Source organism: Gymnodraco acuticeps, unplaced genomic scaffold (assembly GCF_902827175.1).
Source record: "Gymnodraco acuticeps unplaced genomic scaffold, fGymAcu1.1, whole genome shotgun sequence".
Taxonomy (NCBI): domain Eukaryota; kingdom Metazoa; phylum Chordata; class Actinopteri; order Perciformes; family Bathydraconidae; genus Gymnodraco; species Gymnodraco acuticeps.
Genome location: NW_022991154.1, coordinates 6615246 through 6635971, shown reverse-complemented (window position 1 = coordinate 6635971; position 20726 = coordinate 6615246). Strand labels below are relative to the sequence as shown.

At 41.3% G+C, this 20726-nt stretch overlaps 1 protein-coding gene across 3 annotated transcripts in view; it reads right to left on the bottom strand.

The window, feature by feature from the left end:
- Positions 1–644: 644 nt before the first annotated feature.
- pik3r3b (phosphoinositide-3-kinase, regulatory subunit 3b (gamma)) overlaps positions 645–20726 on the bottom strand; it is a 338567-nt gene continuing 318485 nt past the window's right edge. For 2 of the 3 annotated variants that reach the window (XM_034237528.1, XM_034237529.1), the window contains 8 exons: positions 12117–12252; positions 11107–11205; positions 10453–10633; positions 9522–9647; positions 9096–9415; positions 8537–8611; positions 8184–8354; positions 645–7401 (listed from right to left, as the gene is read on the bottom strand). In XM_034237528.1, the coding sequence (XP_034093419.1) occupies positions 7203–7401; positions 8184–8354; positions 8537–8611; positions 9096–9415; positions 9522–9647; positions 10453–10633; positions 11107–11205; positions 12117–12252 (1307 nt within the window). In that variant the 3' untranslated portion in view covers positions 645–7202. Of the gene's footprint in view, positions 7402–8183; positions 8355–8536; positions 8612–9095; positions 9416–9521; positions 9648–10452; positions 10634–11106; positions 11206–12116; positions 12253–16543; positions 16684–20726 lie in introns of those variants that run through there. The other variant, XM_034237530.1, reaches the window with a different exon arrangement.

Here is a 20726-nt window from a genome sequence, read left to right as displayed (position 1 = left end):
TTGGAACGCAACCTTGGTCCATGTGGCTTTCTGTCGTCCATCTTGGTTTAGAGACATGTATCATGCACTTACACTGACTTGGCACTGAGTAGCAGTGTGTGGGATGATGCAATAGGGTCCTATGTAGTGGCTGATGGTGCAACTATGCAAAAACAAAATATTGCATATACAAGAAAACACCTTTTGAATAGCTGTCCACTGTAGTGATCTATGAAAGGGTTAAAGAATGTCGAAAATGTGAAAAAAGTGACATAGTATGTCGAAATATGTAAGAAAAACGACATAGTATGTTGAACGTATGTCGAATTATCTGAAAAAAACACATTATAGTTACTATATTGTGTATTTATTTATTTTTTAAAACCACAAATGTCGAAATCTTCAGAAAAAATGAAATAGCAGAATATGTTGAAAAACAACAAATGATGGTATGTCGAATTATGAAAAACATACTTTACTATTTTTTTTCTCCTGAAAATTCAACATCTGTCATTTTTTCAGATATTTTTGACATATTATACTCTGTATTTTTTTCATATATTTTCAACATTTACGATGTCGTTGTTTTTCATAATTCGACATACTATACTTTATCGTTTTTTTTCATAATTTGACAATCATCAAAATAAAATACAAACACTCCGTTTTTTTGTATTTGAACAAAATATTTTCTTTATTCTGCAAGAGCACTGAATATGGTGGAGCTCCACTGATAAACGTACATGAGTTCAGCTCATAAACAAATGGAGAATCTACAACCAACAAACTATTGCAACCAATACGAGAAAGTAAAGTGAACCGTGATTGGCCGAAACTGTTTCAAAGAGAAAATACCAAGAGATTGCGTAGCAGTTATGGCAGAGGGTAACACTGAGAAAGAGACCAATAACAGGTAATCAGCTGCGGGAGGATTATCACCACGTCTGTTTGTGGTCAAATGTGAAAATCAGAGTTTAGTCATTTAAAAAAAAAATAGGACACTGTCTCAAGATTTGAAATGTTGAGTTGGTGATCATCTTTAAGATTAAAGTCATCAGGAAATCTTTTAACAAAGACAAATATATTCAAGGCTAAATGTTCTCAAACATTATTGTCTCCTGATTTGCCAACATTAGACAAACATTTCTATAAAGCTACCAGACATCGGAATTAAAATAACATTTTTTATTTGTTATCTTGGGTCTCTCTCCCAGTATTACCATTGTATAGCATTTTACAACTGACACAATAAAAACGGGAACTTGCTTCAGCTGTAAGCAGTGATGTTAAATTAGTTTTTATCAAATTCAGATCTGAATACACCATAAACAGTCAGATAACAGTTGTTTTTCAAAGACATCTTTTTTTACAATTTTCTTTTAATACACAACAAAAACAACAGTCAAGAGTACCAAATATGCATGCCGGATCTGTACGTATGTCAAAAAGGGGTAAAAGAGGTTTTGGGGATGGGAAGGTGGGGGTGTCATACACACTTTTTAAAAAATCTTTTTTTCTTTTTTCAAAGTTGTAGTTTTTTAAAAAGTTCTTTATTTTCATATATATAAGAAGCTGTTACTCCTCGAAGCTGTGCTGGGTACTGTGATCAGATAAGCAGTGGTAAGAACAACACGACTCCTCGCAGAGAATCAAACATATTCAAACCTGGCTGCAAATAAAACTTTGCAGAACTGCTTTAGGGCGCGTAGTAGTATTGGTAGTAATAACTGTGGTAGAGAAACAACAGACAGTTGCTATTTTAACAGTCCTGGCATGGAAGTGAGTATTAACACTCACAATAAAAAATAAAGGTAACATTAGACTTATTGTACCTTTTTGTTACAGAGACCGCACCTTTGTTTGAATGTACCTTTATATTCTGAGAAGTGAACCTAAGTCTATTTCCTGGAGTTATTTGAGTTAGAGTTGAGTTTTCCAAAGTGAAAATCCAACTAAACAGTCTGTAAAAGGAAACTTCACAAAACAGATATTTTGGTTTGTCCAAAAACGTTCCTAAACTGCTTGTCTCTCTGCCTTAGTACTACTACGAGTGAACCCCTGCCCATTCAGAAACACCTGCGGGGTCGATGCACCTGAGGTAAATCATGGCCCCTCTATCACGAACCCCTGGTTGACAGAAAAGGGAATATTGCATGTTGTGTGGAGTGAGTTACAAAGGAAAATGGTCCTGCAGAAACCTCAGATCTGTAAGTGTTAAATGTATCATTATACAAAACGGACAAGACTTATTCTTTTCCTGTTGACCTTCCGTATCTCCTGTAGCAATTAAAATTCTGTGGGAAACACTGGCATTACAACAAAACTAAATCTGAAAAACCCCACAAACTACTTTGTTCACGAGATTTCTGCAGGACATTTTCAACCCAGAAATAGAAAATATTCAGATGGCAAACCAAGCTAAACTCCAGCTATGGTCATCATGTGCAAAAATATGAAGTAGCATGAGTGACAAAGATGTGACTTTTGGTTGTTTTTTTCCTTCTAAATCCTTAACAGAAGTCCGTTTATACCAACGGCACATCAACGGAAGAGTGCAGATCAAGTTAAATCTGATAGATTTTTACATTGGGACATCAAGGACTCTAAAGATGGATCCTTCCTGACGTGTCACAAAAAGTACCTGTTTAAACTATTTTTAACACAAAATGAACAGATCAACCAACAATCCTAGCTAGCTGTACGGGACACTCATTCACACAACATGGTTTTATCTTCTGAGTTGTGATATTATCAAGGCAATGGAGATAAAAACTTCACTGAAACATCCATTTCCAATGATGGACAACTGAGGGGTTTAACAGGAACTGAAATCTTTGGTCTTAATGTTTTGGGGGGGGGGTGAAAACAGTCAAAGAACAGCGACTACAACTCAAAACGACCCTTAAAACGGTATTATCTTTCTAGCTTTATATATATGATGGATACGACATCTCTGTGTAAATGTGACTCCTGATGCAAATGCAGATATCACAGGTAAATATTAACACAAGTCTCTTGTAGATGATAAGGTGTGCAATTTCAGACAAGCCCTCTGTGAAGGAAAAGATCCGAACATATCTCTGAGAAGTTTCAAAAAAGCGCCTCTTTCCCTCCTAAATTAGCTCTACGTTTGCCTGTAACCAATACTGTACATTTGTCATAAAACTCTAAAAACCATGGCCCTGCTCACCATAAAACAAAAGGGAACTCTTCGTTATTTTTTTCTTTAATAAATGTATATTTTCATATAAAGACATTCAACAGTGAGCAATGCAATATAGTTCAAGTAATAAAGTTAGGGTTTTGTGTTCAACCCGAAACAAAGTCTGTTAATAACAAAAAAAACGTGAGACTGTGTGGTGATGGGGGGGGAAAGGAGAGACTATGACATCCTTTTGGTGATGATGCTGTGTCTAAGCTACGGTAAGCAACGAGGGACAAGTCTCCTGAAGTGCGGACACTACAAAAACCAAAGTCGTGGGGAACTAGCTTAATCGACTGAGAGTGATTTAAGTATCAATGCTGAAAAAACCCTGATTTGTTTATTGATTTTTTTAAATAGCTGGCTTTGTTGTGTGGTCGTTTCTACGGTAAACGTGTAACACCTGAGGGTAAATGACCAGAAACGTTGTGAAGGAGACGTTAGAAGTCTGCCAAATCGAACAGGCATGCATTTTCGATAGCACCTCTAGCGTTATGATCATCTTCTTGTGAGCATGATTTCTGGTGCTTCGAAAATACCAAGAAAAAAAAGAAAAAAGCTTTAGACCCAGACTGATCCTGTTTGTACATTCAAGATGATATCAACAATCCCCGCCTTGCTGTCCCCTGTTAGTCCAACAGGAAGAACAAAGACCGCCATCACTGGTCGACAGCAACAGATACAACACGCCAAAAAAGGCTGGGTCCCAATTCGGAGGCAGATACAACTGAAATGGGACACAGCCGACGCCTCCAACATCCTTTATGCTGCGACTGTCCAACAGTGTTGAGACCGTCTTTGTTCTTCCAAACCTGCTTTAGCTTTCTACTTGGATGGTAGAACGGGACCTCTGGGGTCAATTCAACCAAATTTGGCCTGTTCTCAAAATCAAAACAGTTTGATACTTCAATTCAGTTCTAGCCTGTTTACACTGCTTTCACAAAGTGAAGCTTATTTTAATATAACTTTGTTTTCCCATTTATATTTTAGGAACTTGCAAGTTATGTCCATTCGAACATCTGTCTCTTTAGTAATGGAAATATGGAACATTTGGAAAGATAATACCAAAATAATTGGAATGCTCCATTTCCATATTTAAACTTCAGTTTCTTTAAAAAGACAAACCGATGTTGCCAATTGTGCTTCTGTTAATGCATGGATTAGAGGAAGTAGTGATGGAATGTAATGGCTAACCATTCTTTAAAACACAAGATAATTCTCTGGAATACTTGTGTAATCCTAGGTGACTAAAACTAACTGATTTTTTACGCCAAATGTTCAACATTTTCTAAAAAGGCTTTGCATTATTTTGTAGGTCTACATGACAGGACAGTAGTCTGAGAACAGGCCAAATCGGATGAATCCTGCCGGCTTTAGGGACACCCAGTCTGATTCGGGAGAGACCGCTTACTATCAATGGCTTTCAGGTCCACAAACCTTGCCTCCCCCAACTCATCTACCTAATGTGAGCCGACTTTATCAAGGGTGTGGGGGTAGATAACGGTGATACCGTCATGGGTTACTACTGTTGAGGAGCACATAGAGACGGGGGTGTAGATAAACATGTGGTGGGTACAACCAAGGTTGTATCATTCACTCACAATGACTCCTCTGCAGATACTCAAACAATGGCCCTCTTCCTACAACCTGATACGCTCCTGCAGACGTACCTGTGTGTGTAGCCCATACACTCCGCTTATCATACTGTGAAAAAGACTGCAAACAACCAGAGGGGAGGGTGCTCTGTCTGACTTTGTAACCAGTGTCTTTTGTAAGATTTCTTTGCTAGACCCAAACAAAAACGTTATCCTGTGAAAAAAGAAAACGGGGTCGATGTATCAGCGCCCTTACTCGCTAGCTTTTCATTCTATGAATAGCTGCAGATTATCAGACTGTCCGGGGACCCAGCGCTGACCCTGGTTCAAAAGATGCCTCTCCAAAACAAAAACAGCCAATGGGTGGGCATTATTTTCGTCCCAACAACCAATCAGTAACAGCACATTTCAAATTTCAAGGAAAAATAGAATGCAACTGGGTTGTGTTTTTCTCTTCAGTTTTTGAAGATATTTATTTATTGTGTGATGCTTTTTAGTCTTTGACAGAAAATGCTTCCACTGGTTGTAAAGACAAGCACCGGCAATAGGTTCTGAGTTTAAAAAACAAAACAAAATTGTCACAAAATAAAAAAAAGAGGAAATGGAGAAGTCAGACAGAATTTCCCTCCAAAAGCTTCACTGTGCACTTTGATTATCTCTCCTAGTGCGCCGCTCTGCTGGACTTCATAAACACAACGCTAGATTGCACGTTCTTTCAAGTTTTCAGTTTTTTTCTTCTAAAGCCTGCGCCTTTTGCTCGAGACATCGCCTCCGTCTACCTGCTCTCTGTCTTGCAGACAAAGTTTTTTTTATCAAAGCTTATTATTTCTGAAGGTTTTTAACACAAACACAAACAGTCCCAGTTTTTTAAACCCATAGTCGTTAGCATATATTCATGTAAGTATCTTTCACTCTCTTTTTAAACCACACATAAAATTGGTTTCAAGTTCACTTCCTTCAAGCTTTCAAAAGGATGATTTGGGTGAAACGGACCATTTGTAACCTTTTATTTTCTGGTTTAAGTGTAGTAACATTTGTGACCTCAGCACTCAAGCCGTGAGTTGGTAGAAAATAATGAATTTGAAAAAACTATTACACTGAGTTACGCATATTTTCTCTATTAATTATTGACTTTTGAGTCTATACAATGTCAGTAAATTGCTTAAAAACGGTCAAAAAGCAGTAAATACTGAAAACTGAGAAATAACTATACTATTCGAACAGGTCCAGAATGCTGAGGTCACACATGGGACTTGTTTAAGTGCTTCATTCTTGACCATCTGTATTTACAGAAGGTCCTGGCTTTCTCTGTTTACGTACCATTTGGTTTTCCAAAAAAAGGCTATTTGGTGCACAAGCACGTGGCCCAAAACTCGGTTTTTATGTGTGGTCTCAAACACACCATTCGTTTGCTTTTCTTCACTCCTTTCACCATTCACAAAAAGAAAAGAAAAAACTTAAAGAAACACACACTAGCTGACTCTTTGCCCTCCCCCTCCCTCTCCACACCAACTTTGGTCTCTGGTTCTGATCTGTGACATTGCCATTTACACATTGGCAAGAAATAACGGAAAAAATCAACTATGTTCCAGCAAAGCAGAAATAATACAAAAGAACCCCTCTACTGTTAGTATAAAAGCAAGCCTTTTGTCCTTCTTTAAGACTTCAAAACTATGTTTTGTCACGTATGCCCCCCCTCCCCATCCCCCTAAACCCTTCAGCAGCAGTCTACATGGAGGAACACTTCATAAAACCAAGTGTCCGTTGTCTCGTTATGCTACATTATATTTGCTTTTTTCGTACGGAGAGGGACAGGACAGATACTTGACATCGTCTCCTCTTGCATTTACCACAAACAAAGCTATGAGAAACAAAAGGAAACGACTCCAGAAACAAACAAAAAGGTTGCAATATAATCATCTGAGGTGCAAACTAAAACAAAAATAACGGGAGAAACTAAACAAAATGGGGTTTTGGGAATGTTTTGTTGTCGCCTTCGTAGTCGTTCGCGTAGTTTCTGGTAAAAAGTCTGAGCTGGAGTGTAGGTAGCAGCGGGGTCAAACTGAAACTATGAAGTCTCCTACTCCGTTTCCTTCCTTCTTTCCTTCCTTCAGTCGCTTATTTATTTGTTTTTCACATTCACAAACATTTAAAACTTCCTTGTGCAAATCAAGCAGTCTTTAGAAAGAATGCCCTCCGAAATAGTTCTTGTAAAAATATATAACTCCAAGGTGGCTGACGTGTGTGTTGCAGCAAGTGTTTCATTTGTTTCTATCTTTACGGGGTCTGGTGTTGGGGTTGCTTTTTATTTCAACCAATCCCCCTCCCTCCCTTGTTCCTTCCTTCACTCACTCTCCCCGTTCTTCCTTCCCCAGGAGGGGGTTGGTTTATTGTCTATGTGGGGGTTGTGGCCAGGTGGGTGGGGTTCATCTGCGTCCGGAGGGCATCTGTGCGTAGACGGGGTATGCAAGGCGCACGTTGAGCGAGTCGTTGTGCTGCACCAGGGAGGTCTGGTGGTAGTGGAGCACCAGGTCCTTCAGGCTGCTGTACAGGTTGTAGGGCTCCGCGAAGCCGAAGCCCCGCGGCGTGCTGTAGATGACGCAGTGCTTCACCTCACCTTCCACACTGAGGACAGAGAAGAAGGGTTCAATCACGCTGGTCAGGAAGTAGTTAGCGAGAACGTCCTTCGTACATTCCCCAGAAAAATGTCATATTTTACATAAAATACTTTATCCAATCCTTTGCATTTGATTGGACGGCTTACAAGTAGGCGGGCTCAGAATGTGGCTCCACCCATGATGGATGTTGCGGTATTTTTGGTTAGTAGAGGCTTACATAAGCACACCCAGTATGTTTATGTATTATTGAATAGGTGCAAACATGTTCAAAGTTAATGTTATTTTTTATTTTATCTCAACTTTAATTAATTCAGGAGTTTTGTGTAGTTAAAACGTAATTCTTTCAAACTAATGTGGTTACATTTAAAAAAGCTGTTATTTTAATATATTTTAATTTTATATATATATAATATTTTCCATCTGCATTTCAGGAAATCATAAAATTGCTAGAAAGAAAATGCCAAAAGAGACTGACCAAAATAGTACAGTTTGTTAACAAATGACATAAAATGGCGATTGTTTATTTGGTAGTCTAATGATAGATTGATTTTAATTGACTGTTAGTGTAAATGTATTTTATTCACTGAACAATGAAGCATCTCTTTTTTCTGTTATATATCAACTGTAAAAAAGTCCTTTTAGGCTAACTGTTATTAATGGTCGGCTAACCAAACATCTACGCAGGGAAATGTGTAATTCATACACATCTATTGCACTTCTATACTCAAAATGTATATAAGAGTGGAAATAGTTTGGACATTGCACATGAATAAAGGCACGTGTACCCACTTTACAGAGCAGGCGTAGCAGCCCTTTTTGCTGCTCTCCCGGATGAGGAATGCTCCGTCCGGCTTCCCGATGAGCAGATCCTCTGACTGAGTCCTGTTCAGGTCCCCGACGAACCAGCTCTTCTCATCGTAGTGAGGCAAGTTCTCGTCCTCCTCGGTCACAAAGTAGCCTCTGCAGCCGCACAGGAAGAGATCAACGGTAAACACGGGGCACTTCGCCACAGAGAAATAATGTCATATTTGGGTACAAATAGGTATAGATTATATTAGCCATTGCTCTGCCCACAGACTTATGTACAGTAACCGTGTTAACCACTTTTTGGCAGAGGAAAGGCAGTAAAAGTTGAGACTCACTCGTCAGTGTTTTCGTTCTTGATTCCAAGCCAGTCGTTAATTTGTTTCTGACGAACTCCTTTGTGATTGAGCCAGCTACAGAGAGAGAGAGAGAGAGAGAGAGAGGGGGAACCATTACTACAACAACAAGGATCAGTTTAAAACCCTACATCTTTTACAACATTGTTTATGAGGCAGTGAACACAAATTAAATTGGCAAGTTTCTGACAGTTAAAAGCCAGCATTGGTGAAATAAAGCAGGACATCTCTTGGCTTTCAGTAACAGGAAGTAACAAGTTCCTAATTGCGCTGCGTGTCAGTCTCAGAACATCAGGGTCTTTTTAGACTGTGAGGGGATATTAAACTGGTATCTACCTCTTAAGTATTTAACATGATTAACGGCTTGATTTGTATGACATTTCAGGGATTTCTGTGGATAAACCAAAAACCTAAATCCCAAGTTTTGGTTAGCATTTATGTTCATGAAAAAACTGAAATGAAACACTTTGAAAGTATATTTTCTTTATATTTCAGTCCGTCTGCCTGCTTTACTTATAATAATAATTTGTTGTGCACTTACACAAGATACTGGTCCCTGATCTTGCGGAGCTGTATGAGGTCGGGCTTCAGGCTGTTCATCTTCTTGTCCGTCTCCCGGTTGTCCATGGCTTGTGTCTTCAGGTCCTGCTCCAGCCGCACCTTGCTGTCGTGGATCTCCCCGAGCCGGGACTTGAGCTTCTCGTAGTTCATCATGATCCTCTCGATCTCCTTGTCGTTGCCCTCGCGGCGGAAGCGCTCGATGTAGTCCTTGCTGTAGCGCTCCTGCGTTTGGCACTGCTCCTCGAAGATCTTGATGGTCTCGTTGAAGGCTTCGATGGCCGTTCGCTTCATCTGGATCTCCTGATGGATGGAGGGAAGGAGGTAAGTTAGAGGACATGACAGGAAATAGGAGTTTATTTTCTGTAAAAACCAAAAAAGTTCATTTATAATTCAAAAACCTGCTTACCTGTGACATCTTGGTGTATTCTTCGTACAGTCTGTCGTACTCTTTGCTCTTCTCTTGGTACTGATTGTGGTATTCCTGCAGCTTCTTCCCCACGGCGTCAATATTATCCTCCTTTACCAGCTGGTCCTGAGGGATAGAACAACAAATAGTAAGCGTTAGAATCAAGAAAAAGAAAAAGGCAGCATACATAAGTGTTAGACATTCAAGAATGCAGAGCTATTTGTACTTAGGGACAAAGTCCATGTGCATGTGGTGCTCCCTTCACCCCTGATTCTGCTTAGCGAGGGTGACTCCTGAGCAGGCTCGTTAATTAACCACCCACAATGCCCCACAGTGTATGGCAACACGGTGCGCACGCTCTGAGATATTTCACCGCTCTGAGTAATGACTCGCCTGCAGAACGAGTGGAACGAGGGGAGGAAGGGAATAAATGCAACCGCGGCCCTTTGACACCGCAGATGTGTGCAATTATTTAGGGAGCGTGGCACGGGGGCCGGCAAACGGGGCAATATTTCAGTGAGCGGAGGTTTTGCTGCTGCTGCAGTTTGGAGTGGAAACACCCAACTCCAGACACAGGGTACAGGGAAGTTAGGTGATTGAAAAGGTGTTTTAAAATTAGTAGCAACTACTAGAAAGTGGGATTTCTGCTTCCAATTTGAAAACTTTACAAATTACTCCAATATGAGCTGCTATACAGGATGTCAAACAAATGACAGTTTGATCAAGGATTCGAACACACCCAAACTACCCTTAAATAGTAATAACTAGTTTACCAGGTTTGTACAGCTTGAAAAGACACCGTAACCAAAAATATCAAGGCTCTCGAACCCTTTAATAGCACATAAAAAGTTGCAGTTGCGAAAAATAAAATGTCTGTGTATAAAGTCATGACGGATACACAATGTGTGGTACATATTTGATGTGTGCTGACCTGCTGGAACCGGGAGATGGGGTACATGAGTTTGACGTCCAGCTTGGTGTTGTACTGAGCCAGGGACTCGTGTCTGTAGTGAATGATGAGATCCACCACTGAGCTGAACGTCAGCGGGTCGGAGAAGCCGTATTTCCCGTCCCGGTGGTAGATCTTTATCAGCTTGTTGTTGCCCCCCTTCCTAAACCAGACAGAACAAAACATTTAGAGTGAAGAATGCATCAAGAAAGTGATGATTCCCCCCAATATTCACACTCAAACAACCCCTAGTTCAGACTCAGTGGGCGATTTGCTCCAATTTACCAGGATGCTGCGTAGGCTAAAATGCTTCTCAACACATGATTTCCCTCAATCTGGATGTCTGCATTAAAGTGGAGCAGAATAAGTCATCTACCACTCCTTCCAGCCTCCGTTAATCCCCCTGTGGTTTTAAACACAGTGCATTCATGACTGGTACAAACTGCACAAAAACACCCACCAACATCTGGCCTATGTGTGTAAATGGAAAGGTTGCAGTCGCCATTCATTCCTGGGACAATTCATTTATTTGCCCACTGTCATTGGGAAATGAACCTATTGCCTATTTTAGTGGGCTTTCATGTTGAGAAATAGCTGCAGATATGACCTATTTTTGGTGGGAACAAAGGGCCTTACCTCAGTGTGAGCGTGTAATCTCCCTGCATCTTTGTGGAAGCGTCCCGCACCAGGAAAGTGCCATCAGGCATGTCTCTGAGCTTATCATTCACTTCCTCCCTGAAGACAAATGAAAAAAATACATAGAGTGAGTTGGTTGAGTGATCCGTGTACAGATGGTGTTCATTTGAACGGTCTGCCTTCAATTATCAGTGGCAGGCGATGGGGATTTCCCCCCCGCAGCCACACGCCTCAAACTGAACGGTGTGTCAATTAGATGATGTCGGGAGTGACTGGAAGGACAGGTCCCAGCAAACAGTGTCTCTCTGCTCTGAGTGTGTGTGTGTGTGTGTGTGTGTGTGTGTGTGTGTGTGTGTGTGTGTGTGTAAAAAGGGTGGCAGATTGGCTGTCTGCGCCGTAGGTGGAGTTATGTGTGGATTGTGGTTGAGAGCTAACCTGCACTTATGAAGGTAAGACAGTCACAATAGCCTGAGACTCAGCAGCTTCATGATTGTAACTTAAGAAAACAGAACATTTATGAAAAGGATTTCTGCTCAACTCTTATGAAACAGGTATATTTGATGGCAAACATCTGGGAATCTAACTGTATACTGAATACTACATAAACCTGAGGAGCTCTTGATTTGAGCTCTCTGTCGAAATAGATTTGTATTGTGTGTATTCTTCGTTGTTTCTGGCCAAGCTACTGCTATAAATAATGAACTGTCTTTAACTGTATTGGGGTAATAAACTCACCAATTCCTGTCCATCTCTATAAGTTACTTTCATAAATATGAATACTTGTATATTAAGATAGTTGTGGGTGGGACCACATTTCATACCTGAATCATACACCAAATGTACATGCTTTCCCACATAAAACCAAAAGTAGAGCAATTTGAGACCAGATCTTTGGTTTCCTTCTTTTATATTTATTGAATGATACTTGTTTTTTGACGAGGATCTGTAACAATAGGCCAAGCAGATGTACTGCCTACCTTAAACACAGTATGTTAGTGTGTGAGGGTTACCTGGATATGTCTCCCCAGTACCACTCGGCTTCCTGCAGCGAGCCTCCTGCTCCTACATCCTTGGTGCCATTGGTGCTGCCCCCAACCCCCCCCACTGAGGAGGGCTGCTGTGGCTTTGCTGGTTTTGGAGGAAGAGCTGGAGGAGAGGAAGAGAGGACATGTTATTATTGAGAAAGACTGTACACATTACAGCCACCTATATATTACTGCAGATGGAGTCAAGGCGAAGCATTGTTACATTACTCACATACTTCATTACTTTAGAGCTTCGCTACACAAACACCAGACAGAGATCTTTCTGCACACCTGTTATATGCAAATCACAACATAGGAGCTGTTTTATATCCACACATAAATGCAGCAGCGGGGCAGTTGGTGACCCCATTGTTATTAATCACAAAGGCAAACAGTGGCATGACAAATACAGCCCACACATCATCACAGTAATTATTGAGTCATAAACCACTTGCAACACACACTCAGGCAAAGTGAAAGTTATGGGCTGCATGGAGGACATTTTGAGGAAGAAAGTGTGTAACAACTGCCAGGACTCTTGTTTTCGCACAATTTCTCCTGCCTTTGAACTCGTCCTCCCACTGAGCTGCACGAGGGAAGCCTCCTGTTCATACGCTGTGGTTGTTATCATGGTTGATTATGTAAGACATCTGACAGAAACTTGACTTTTAGTTTCTGCTTTGCACCCTGCGCTCTTTCCATGACTGATGCCCTTCATTTTATAAAACTTTCAACAGTTAGGGTTGATTCCTTATCAAATAAATGTGCAACAGAGTGTGCCTTTTAAGAAGCTATTTGCGAAATACTGTGAAGAACATTGCGTAAGTATCGTTATTACAGTGATTTGACCTGCCTGTGTTTAGACATGTGGGGATTTTAGCCTTTGCAGACCATGCACCAAAAACAACATAACACACTACAGGAAAGGCAGAACCCCAACAAGCATAATGGGGCCCCTCACAATGAAATGTCTTCCGTTTGTCTTGTATGTGGATTGAAGCTTTGTTACAGACTGCACCTTTAAGTTTGGGCAATGATAACAAAGCCGGAGCAGCGTTCAAATAGTCTGAAGGTGAATTCAAACTGACTGAATGCTAACAAACAGAGAACTGGCTGCAAAGTTCTGAGCCAAACAGTGTGAGCCACAATGCCAACACACACACCCCACGGGTTTTCAGAAGTCTCCAGGCACACACTGTTTGGGTTTTTAAAAAGGGAAAGTCCGCTGATGAAAGCACCCTGAAATGCCACCGAAGGACAGGGGAATTCCCACAATGCACAGAGGCAGAGCTGAATAAGGCCGGACAAATATGATGTCAGTGTATGTGCAGGCAGCACGGTCATTACTCACTGTCCCGATAAGTTGCAACCTTTTCACATCGCTAGTGTGCCCCCCCCAGACTCTACTGTGACATGGGGTAAGAATTATGTTGTCTTTGAATGAACAAATAAAATACATTATTCCGGAAATGTATTTAAATCAAAAGCTGTTTAAAATCATTTTGGCCACTTGGGGGCAGTGGAACAAACAATCGGACAGGTGATACATTATTATTATGTCCAAAACAAAAACAGCTGCTACTGCCACGTGTTTCTGAGAACAGACATACATTATTTATGCCAATAAAGTTTTATAGAGGCATGATTGTATCCACGTGATAAATGTTAAGTAAAACATTTACCTTTTTATTTTTTTTAATCTCTTTAATCTTTGCATTAATTATCCAATATAAACAAATGTAACCTGTCTGAGATCTGAGGCAAATTAAAAAGGCTTCCATAGCCACTAGGGGGCTACACAACTTGGTTGGTCTCCTTTGTCACAAAGGACATTTTCTGGAGTTGGTTGACATATTTTGATTTCCATAAAGGAGCTTTTTAGCTCACCTTCCCCTTTGTTACCGGTCATTCTACACCTGTGTCCGTGCAGCAGTGTGTGTTGCAGAGCAGAAGAACAGCCGGAGACCTTTTGCAAACTTCATGCTGAGGAGATCTCATGAAAGCAGGTTGGAGGGCTAATGAAATAATAATAGGTAGAAACGCACACAGCAGACGAGCTTCAGTTCAGAGGAATGTGTAGCACAGCTGCTGCTCGGCTTCCTCTCCTGTTCTCGTTGTTCTTTTCCTACCCTGCTGTCCTTCTCCCTTTTTCCTCTCTCACTTTGGGACTCCTCACTCCTTCCTTCCCCTCCCTCCCTCCCTCATAACCACAGCAGTCAGTCAGTTACAGAAGCCAAAGCTGTCATTCTGCAGCTGCACTGTTCCCCTCCGTCAGCATTTAACACACACACACACACACACACACACACACACACACACACACACACACACACACACACACACACACACACACACACACACACACACACACACACACACACACACACACACACACAGAGTAAAAGTCCACTTTATATTAAATAAAAGCACGTGCACTATTTAAACATTTCAGGAAAAAATAAAAAAGGTAACAAAGTGAAACACTGCTCCTACATAACTGAAAGACACTGTTGTAATAGTGTGTGTGTGTGTGTGTGTGTCCAAGTGTGGAAGTACATGGACCACACAATGGATGGTATCGTAAAAAGGACAATAGGCTAATCTATCTATTAGCAATGAATGAAATCCTTATTTATCTTTATTAATTAGAGAATACCTTTAAAATATAATCTCAAATAAGCTAAATTCATTTAATAAAAATAATATCAAATTTACAATAGGAAAAAAAGGAGCAAATCCGCACACAAGTAAGAACCTAAAACGAGTAAAAAAATGTATCATAATACCCGATAAATGCTTGTGTATATGTTATTGAAACCATCGTAAGGATTCTCTTCACTAACCCAAGGACTGGGTCAGCAGGACAATGAGAAACAGGACCCCACACACACACACACACACACCCTTTGTTGCACAGGTCCATTGGAAACTTATAGCATTAAGGTCCCCACTCTGCAGCACCTAGAGGCAAACCCTGTGCTCTTTAAAACATCTTTCCTGCACAGAACAAGTCAAATTAACTAATGACAACCATCCTACCACAGAGGACGGACCCTGAACATGTCTCACATTATGAAAATGTTTCTTATTAAACAACTGTATCACTTTTACATCTATAAAACAAACGGTCAGTCACAAGTGCTGCATAAGACAGCGAGAGGGACATGAACAAAGGGGACCGTCAGCGCAGCCTCCCTCCCCTCCTTACTCCCCCCTCCCCCTCACCAGACAAAGGAGCAATGCTCACACACACACACACACACACACACACACACACACCACACACACACACACACACACACCACACACACACACACACACACACACACACACACACACACACACACACACACACACACACACACACACACACACACACACACACCACACACACACACACACACACACACACACACACACACACCACACACACACACACACACACAGGGAGAAACCACAGCTCTCCTGAACAATGACTGTCAGCACAGACTGACACACACGCATGATAAACACTCACACTTGACAAACACACATAGCATCAATGCTGCCCGCGGTCATCCTTTGGGGATGCTATCAAAAATAATGTAAGTGCACACAGCTGATCAGAGAGCACAGTAACAAAGGTCTTTTCTGCAACAAGAGTTTACACTCTAAGAAATGACTGCACACACTGCAAAATCTCAAAAACTCAAAAGCATGTGGCGTGAACACAGCCTGCTGCTCAACCTGTATCCACAACTTCACAACTGGGCAGAGGAGGGAGCTGCAGGTGGTGTGTGTGTGTGTGTGTGTGAGCCTCTACAGTATGGGGGTGTGTTTCAGCGTCACGGCTGTGAAAGCACGCACATGCACCCCACACACATGGACATGCTTAAGAGCTTAAGACTTCAATCTGAGTCCACATGTCTGCAACAGTAGACATGCATTTTGAATATTAACTGTAAGAAAAGTGTCATCATTTCCCCAGCTTTTACTCATCTGTGAGATTAACGGTCGAAAATCTTAAAATATATTATATTGACTATGTATAAAACTGTTAACTGCTCACATTTTAGGAGGTGGAATCACATCATTTCTGGCATACTTCATAGGTAGTTGCGTGGGTAAGCTGACAGTTGCAGGACTCTTGAGTACAAAAGCCCACGAAGCAACAGAGTAAGAATAGAGACAAACATTTAGGTCATGTGCTGCAAGAAAAATCAAAGAAGAGGGGGCAGCAAAAACATTAAAAAAAAGGAGAACATATTTATTTGTCAACAAAGAAAAAAAGTGCTAAACTAGTAGAACATGCTTATAATTGTACAAACTGGATCAGGAAGTGAAGTCTGAGGCTTAAAGGAAAGACATGGTGATGCACTGAGAGAAGAAACAAAGAAGAACACAGCCACCAAAAGACTAAATCAGCCTCTTACCGTCCTCAACCATCGTACTCTCCGTTAGCTGCATGCTGTCACCCGTTTCTCAGCTGTTTCTCTCCTCCCTTCTTCTCTCTCTCTCTCTAACTCACTCTCTCTCTATTGCTCTCTCCTCCTCCTCTACCTCCTCCTCCTCCACCGCCACCTCCTCCTCCTGCTCTCTGCTCAGTCAGACTGAAGAAAAGAGCAGAGCGAGGCTGATCCTAAAAGACAGGCGACACGCTAACTAATCCCTGCAAGGAGGCCCGCCCCCTCTGCCAATCAGGAGGCGGCATGGGGGGCGTGCCCTCACCAGAGGAAGAAAGGAAGAAAGGAGGGGAGGTGGAGTTATCCGAGGGTAATATCAATTCCTTCTGGGACACCACACACTCGTACACACAGCAGTATCGAGCACTAAATCAACAGGTTGTCTCCTATTGAACAGCGACTGACGGATGAATGTGCCTTTCAGAGACTCACAGCTAATGTGAGGCACTGTTATGCTGTAAAACACAACGAAATGCACAGTAAGGTCTGCAACATACAAAACATTCCATTGTTGATATATATTTCATCTATCAGTCTAAAGTCCAAGATGCAGTCTTCAAATGCCTGACCAACAGTCGGAACATGTACAGATATTCTACTTGTAATAATATTAGGACAAAGAGAAGCTGCACATCCTCCAGTTTAAGAAGCCGCGACATTGTGGTGAACAGTTCCACATCTTCCCCTGAGAACTCCACCATTTGACTCAGCAGCTGTACCACTTTAACCTAAGACAAAACAAACCGTTCAATATATGTGACAATGAGCAGGCTTTGGATTTGAGTAGGAACACGATGATGACCCTGATTAAAGGCTCTGATAACCCAGCGACACATATGGACATATAGTACATCTCATAGGGGCCACGGGTTAATCCCACCCTCCAGATGATTACACTCTGAATGTAAAGAGGCTTTGACATTTCCACTGTGAATGCCCTTTATACCAACAGCAGCAGGTCTATACTGCTGCTTATCCAGATCAAAGAACAAAGCAAAGTATATTTAGTCTTTTGCAAATCAAAGATGTTCTGCTTTGTTGCCCAGGTAGCCTTTTAGGATTATGCTATGCACTTGACTGCTTGATACAATTGAAACAAATATGTTCCCCCTCTGCAGGTGAGCACACTCATGGAGAAACATCTATTATAATCTGGCCCTACAGACAAATGCAGGGCTGGTTGATCAACATTTTAACAATTACATGTTTTCCAATATATATCACAATATGGAAAATTGGGGAAAATTAGATCTACACATATTTAAATTGATGGTCAATCAAAAATGAAATTATTTGCAAAACTCATTTCACTTTGCGCCAAATCCATAATATATACCATTTATTGTTCAATTCAACATAATATGATCACCCATCATAGACAAAGGACCCTATCTAGCCATTCATTGTATGCCAACACTAAGAAGAGGCAGTGTTGGTGCATATATGATAATAAAGTAGAGTGTTGCATCATAATGCCTTGCATCATCACATCTCACAAAATCAAATGCAGACATTATGTAAAATGTATAAAGAGCCATATTAGGGCAAATGTCAAGACTGTGCAAGTTGCTTTTCATGCTGTGTGGATGTTTATAGAAACGACCTGGAATTTGCTTTAAATTGGCCAAGACATGCAAACAAAACTGTGGTTTGGTCCTTTAACTATAACATCTCACCCATTCTCCATTGGCTGATGAGACTCAGCGCACCCACATCCACTCGTACACTAAGTTGCCAGTGGAAACGCATACTTTGCCCTTCCCCTAGGGGGGCAGTGGCACTCCACCTGTGCTAATCATCACACACACACACACACACACACACACACACACCACACACACACAACACACACACACACACACACACACACACACACACACACACACACACACACACAACACACACACACACACACACACACACACACACTATTCTAATGAACATCGGTGGGACGCTATATAGTCTTCCATTCTCCCCTACTTCTCGAAACCCTTTATCATCCCTTCTTCCTAATCTGTCCCACTTCCTCCTCCTCTTCCTCCTGCCCCGTCACCCACTCTTTGCCTCCTTCTCCCGTAACCGTAGCTCTTCAGAATGCATGCCAGTTAAGTCAAGACAAAGACACAGTTTGCATATGTTCAGGCGCAGACAAGCTGATGCTTAGTTATATATGTGGGCAACAAAAAGATCCAGACAGGATGAGCTCATTCAGGAAAATGGGTAGACACACAAAAAAGCAGATTGCGAAACACTGCAGGTATGAGTAACAGCAAAAGTCCATCTGCATTTTCAATTCATTCTGCTTTTCCACAAATGCAAAATACACCTTATTTGTGTACATGCGTTTTTGCTGACTGCATTGTTCACATCATGAAATGAGCACAAATGCTCCGCTAAGCTTGGACAACATTAGCATATTTTCAACAGTCTTTTCCAGCCACGACAATGACCCCATGTATGCGTGAATGAATGGCTCCAGGCACTATATAAGGCAAGGTCCAGCAGCAGCAGCAGTTAATGTGAATCACCAGCAAAGAGCAAGTGTTGCATTCACATGCCCGGACGTGTTGGGTTGAGGAGCACAGTCCATTCACTCTACTGTAGCTCCAACACAATGATCGTCAAATGGAGATAGAGTGACCAAGACAAAGAATTGGTCTTTTGTTCAGCCAAGGGGAAAAAGGAGGAGTTGACTTTTAATGTGCAGAAAGTGGAGATATTGCACCACTTCACTCCAACATACCTCAAATTGAGGAATCAACATTGCACAACAGGATGCAATAACCTAATAACTAATAATGTATCTGTAGTGATGATATTTTCCCACATTTACGGACACACACTTCACATAAAGTGAAATTACATTGTATATGTAGTTTAAATTCTCTGCAATCTGATGGTCGTACATCGTTGATAAAGCATCTTAACCTAAGAGGGTTTTCTTTTTTTGTTGATATCATCTCAGCAACGATAAGACATAATACTGCACTTTATGGTGGCTGTATAATATACTGTACATCTCAATAGAATCATGGGGTAAGTGAAAGGAGGCGGGATAAAAAAGGGGACAGAGCTACCGGGCAAACTGCATTCAACAGCGCCTCCTGGAAACAACGTCCCACATCTGCGCCATGATCCATTCAGCGCACAGAGGGGAGAAGAGAGGGGGGCTGGGAGTCAAATGACACTGGCAAAATTGCCGAGGATGGAATGAATGAATGGAAGAATGAATGAAACGTATTAAATTGCGGGGAGACAGTTTGCTAGAAAGGGGCACAGCGACCTATAAGTGCGAGTCAGTGAGCGATGTTATGGTTATGAAACGCTCGGGACGTTTTATTCCCAGTTGTGTTCATTCTCCCGGTCCCTGTCTGCTCTCCGTGTCCCATCCCCCCTTCCCTGTAGTCGAGACCGGGTAGAGCTAATTTCAGGATGATCCGGATAGAGCCTTTTCATAAAGACTTTGATTGTGGAGTAATATCAGATTTAAATGTGCAAGTAGTTGCAACACTTAACTGCCGGGTTAAGAGGAGCAAATTCGAGTACAATTAACTGAGATGCTATTTTTTGCATTTTAGTCCAAAATGATTTGCAGTGCGATGTCTGCCATCTTAACTATTCATTTATCGTGTCATTTTATATGCAGATGGTTTGAAGAGTAGTTAGGCTGCCAATGCACAGAATACATGGGACTGTTGTCTCCGAATGAGTCTTAGTGCAGGTTTGAATAGCTGCAGCTAATGTTACTGTGTGACAGCAGGAATAAGCAGACATGTATAATGGAGCATTTATCCTGTAACCGGTGCCTATTAGAGCAGGACAGATGGAGTCAATTGTGTTCAAAGCTTTGTCCCATTGGTACCGGAAACGGAATTTTAAGTCAAATTTAAAGACAAAAGTGTTTCTTTCAAGCTCAAGTTACCTGCTTACTTACTAGAACAAAAAGGAAATACGCTAGGCTACTGTGGCAAAACGAAAGGCACTGCCAAAAAGTAATGTACAAAATATATCACTTTAAAAGGAGCAGGCGTACGTAAAATCCCTCAGGAAAATCGACCCAAATGTCGTGAAGTACTGTTAGAGCAGCACCAGGATGTACGCTTTAAAAACTTTTCACCAATTTGAACAGGCACCAAACCAAACACAGCACCTC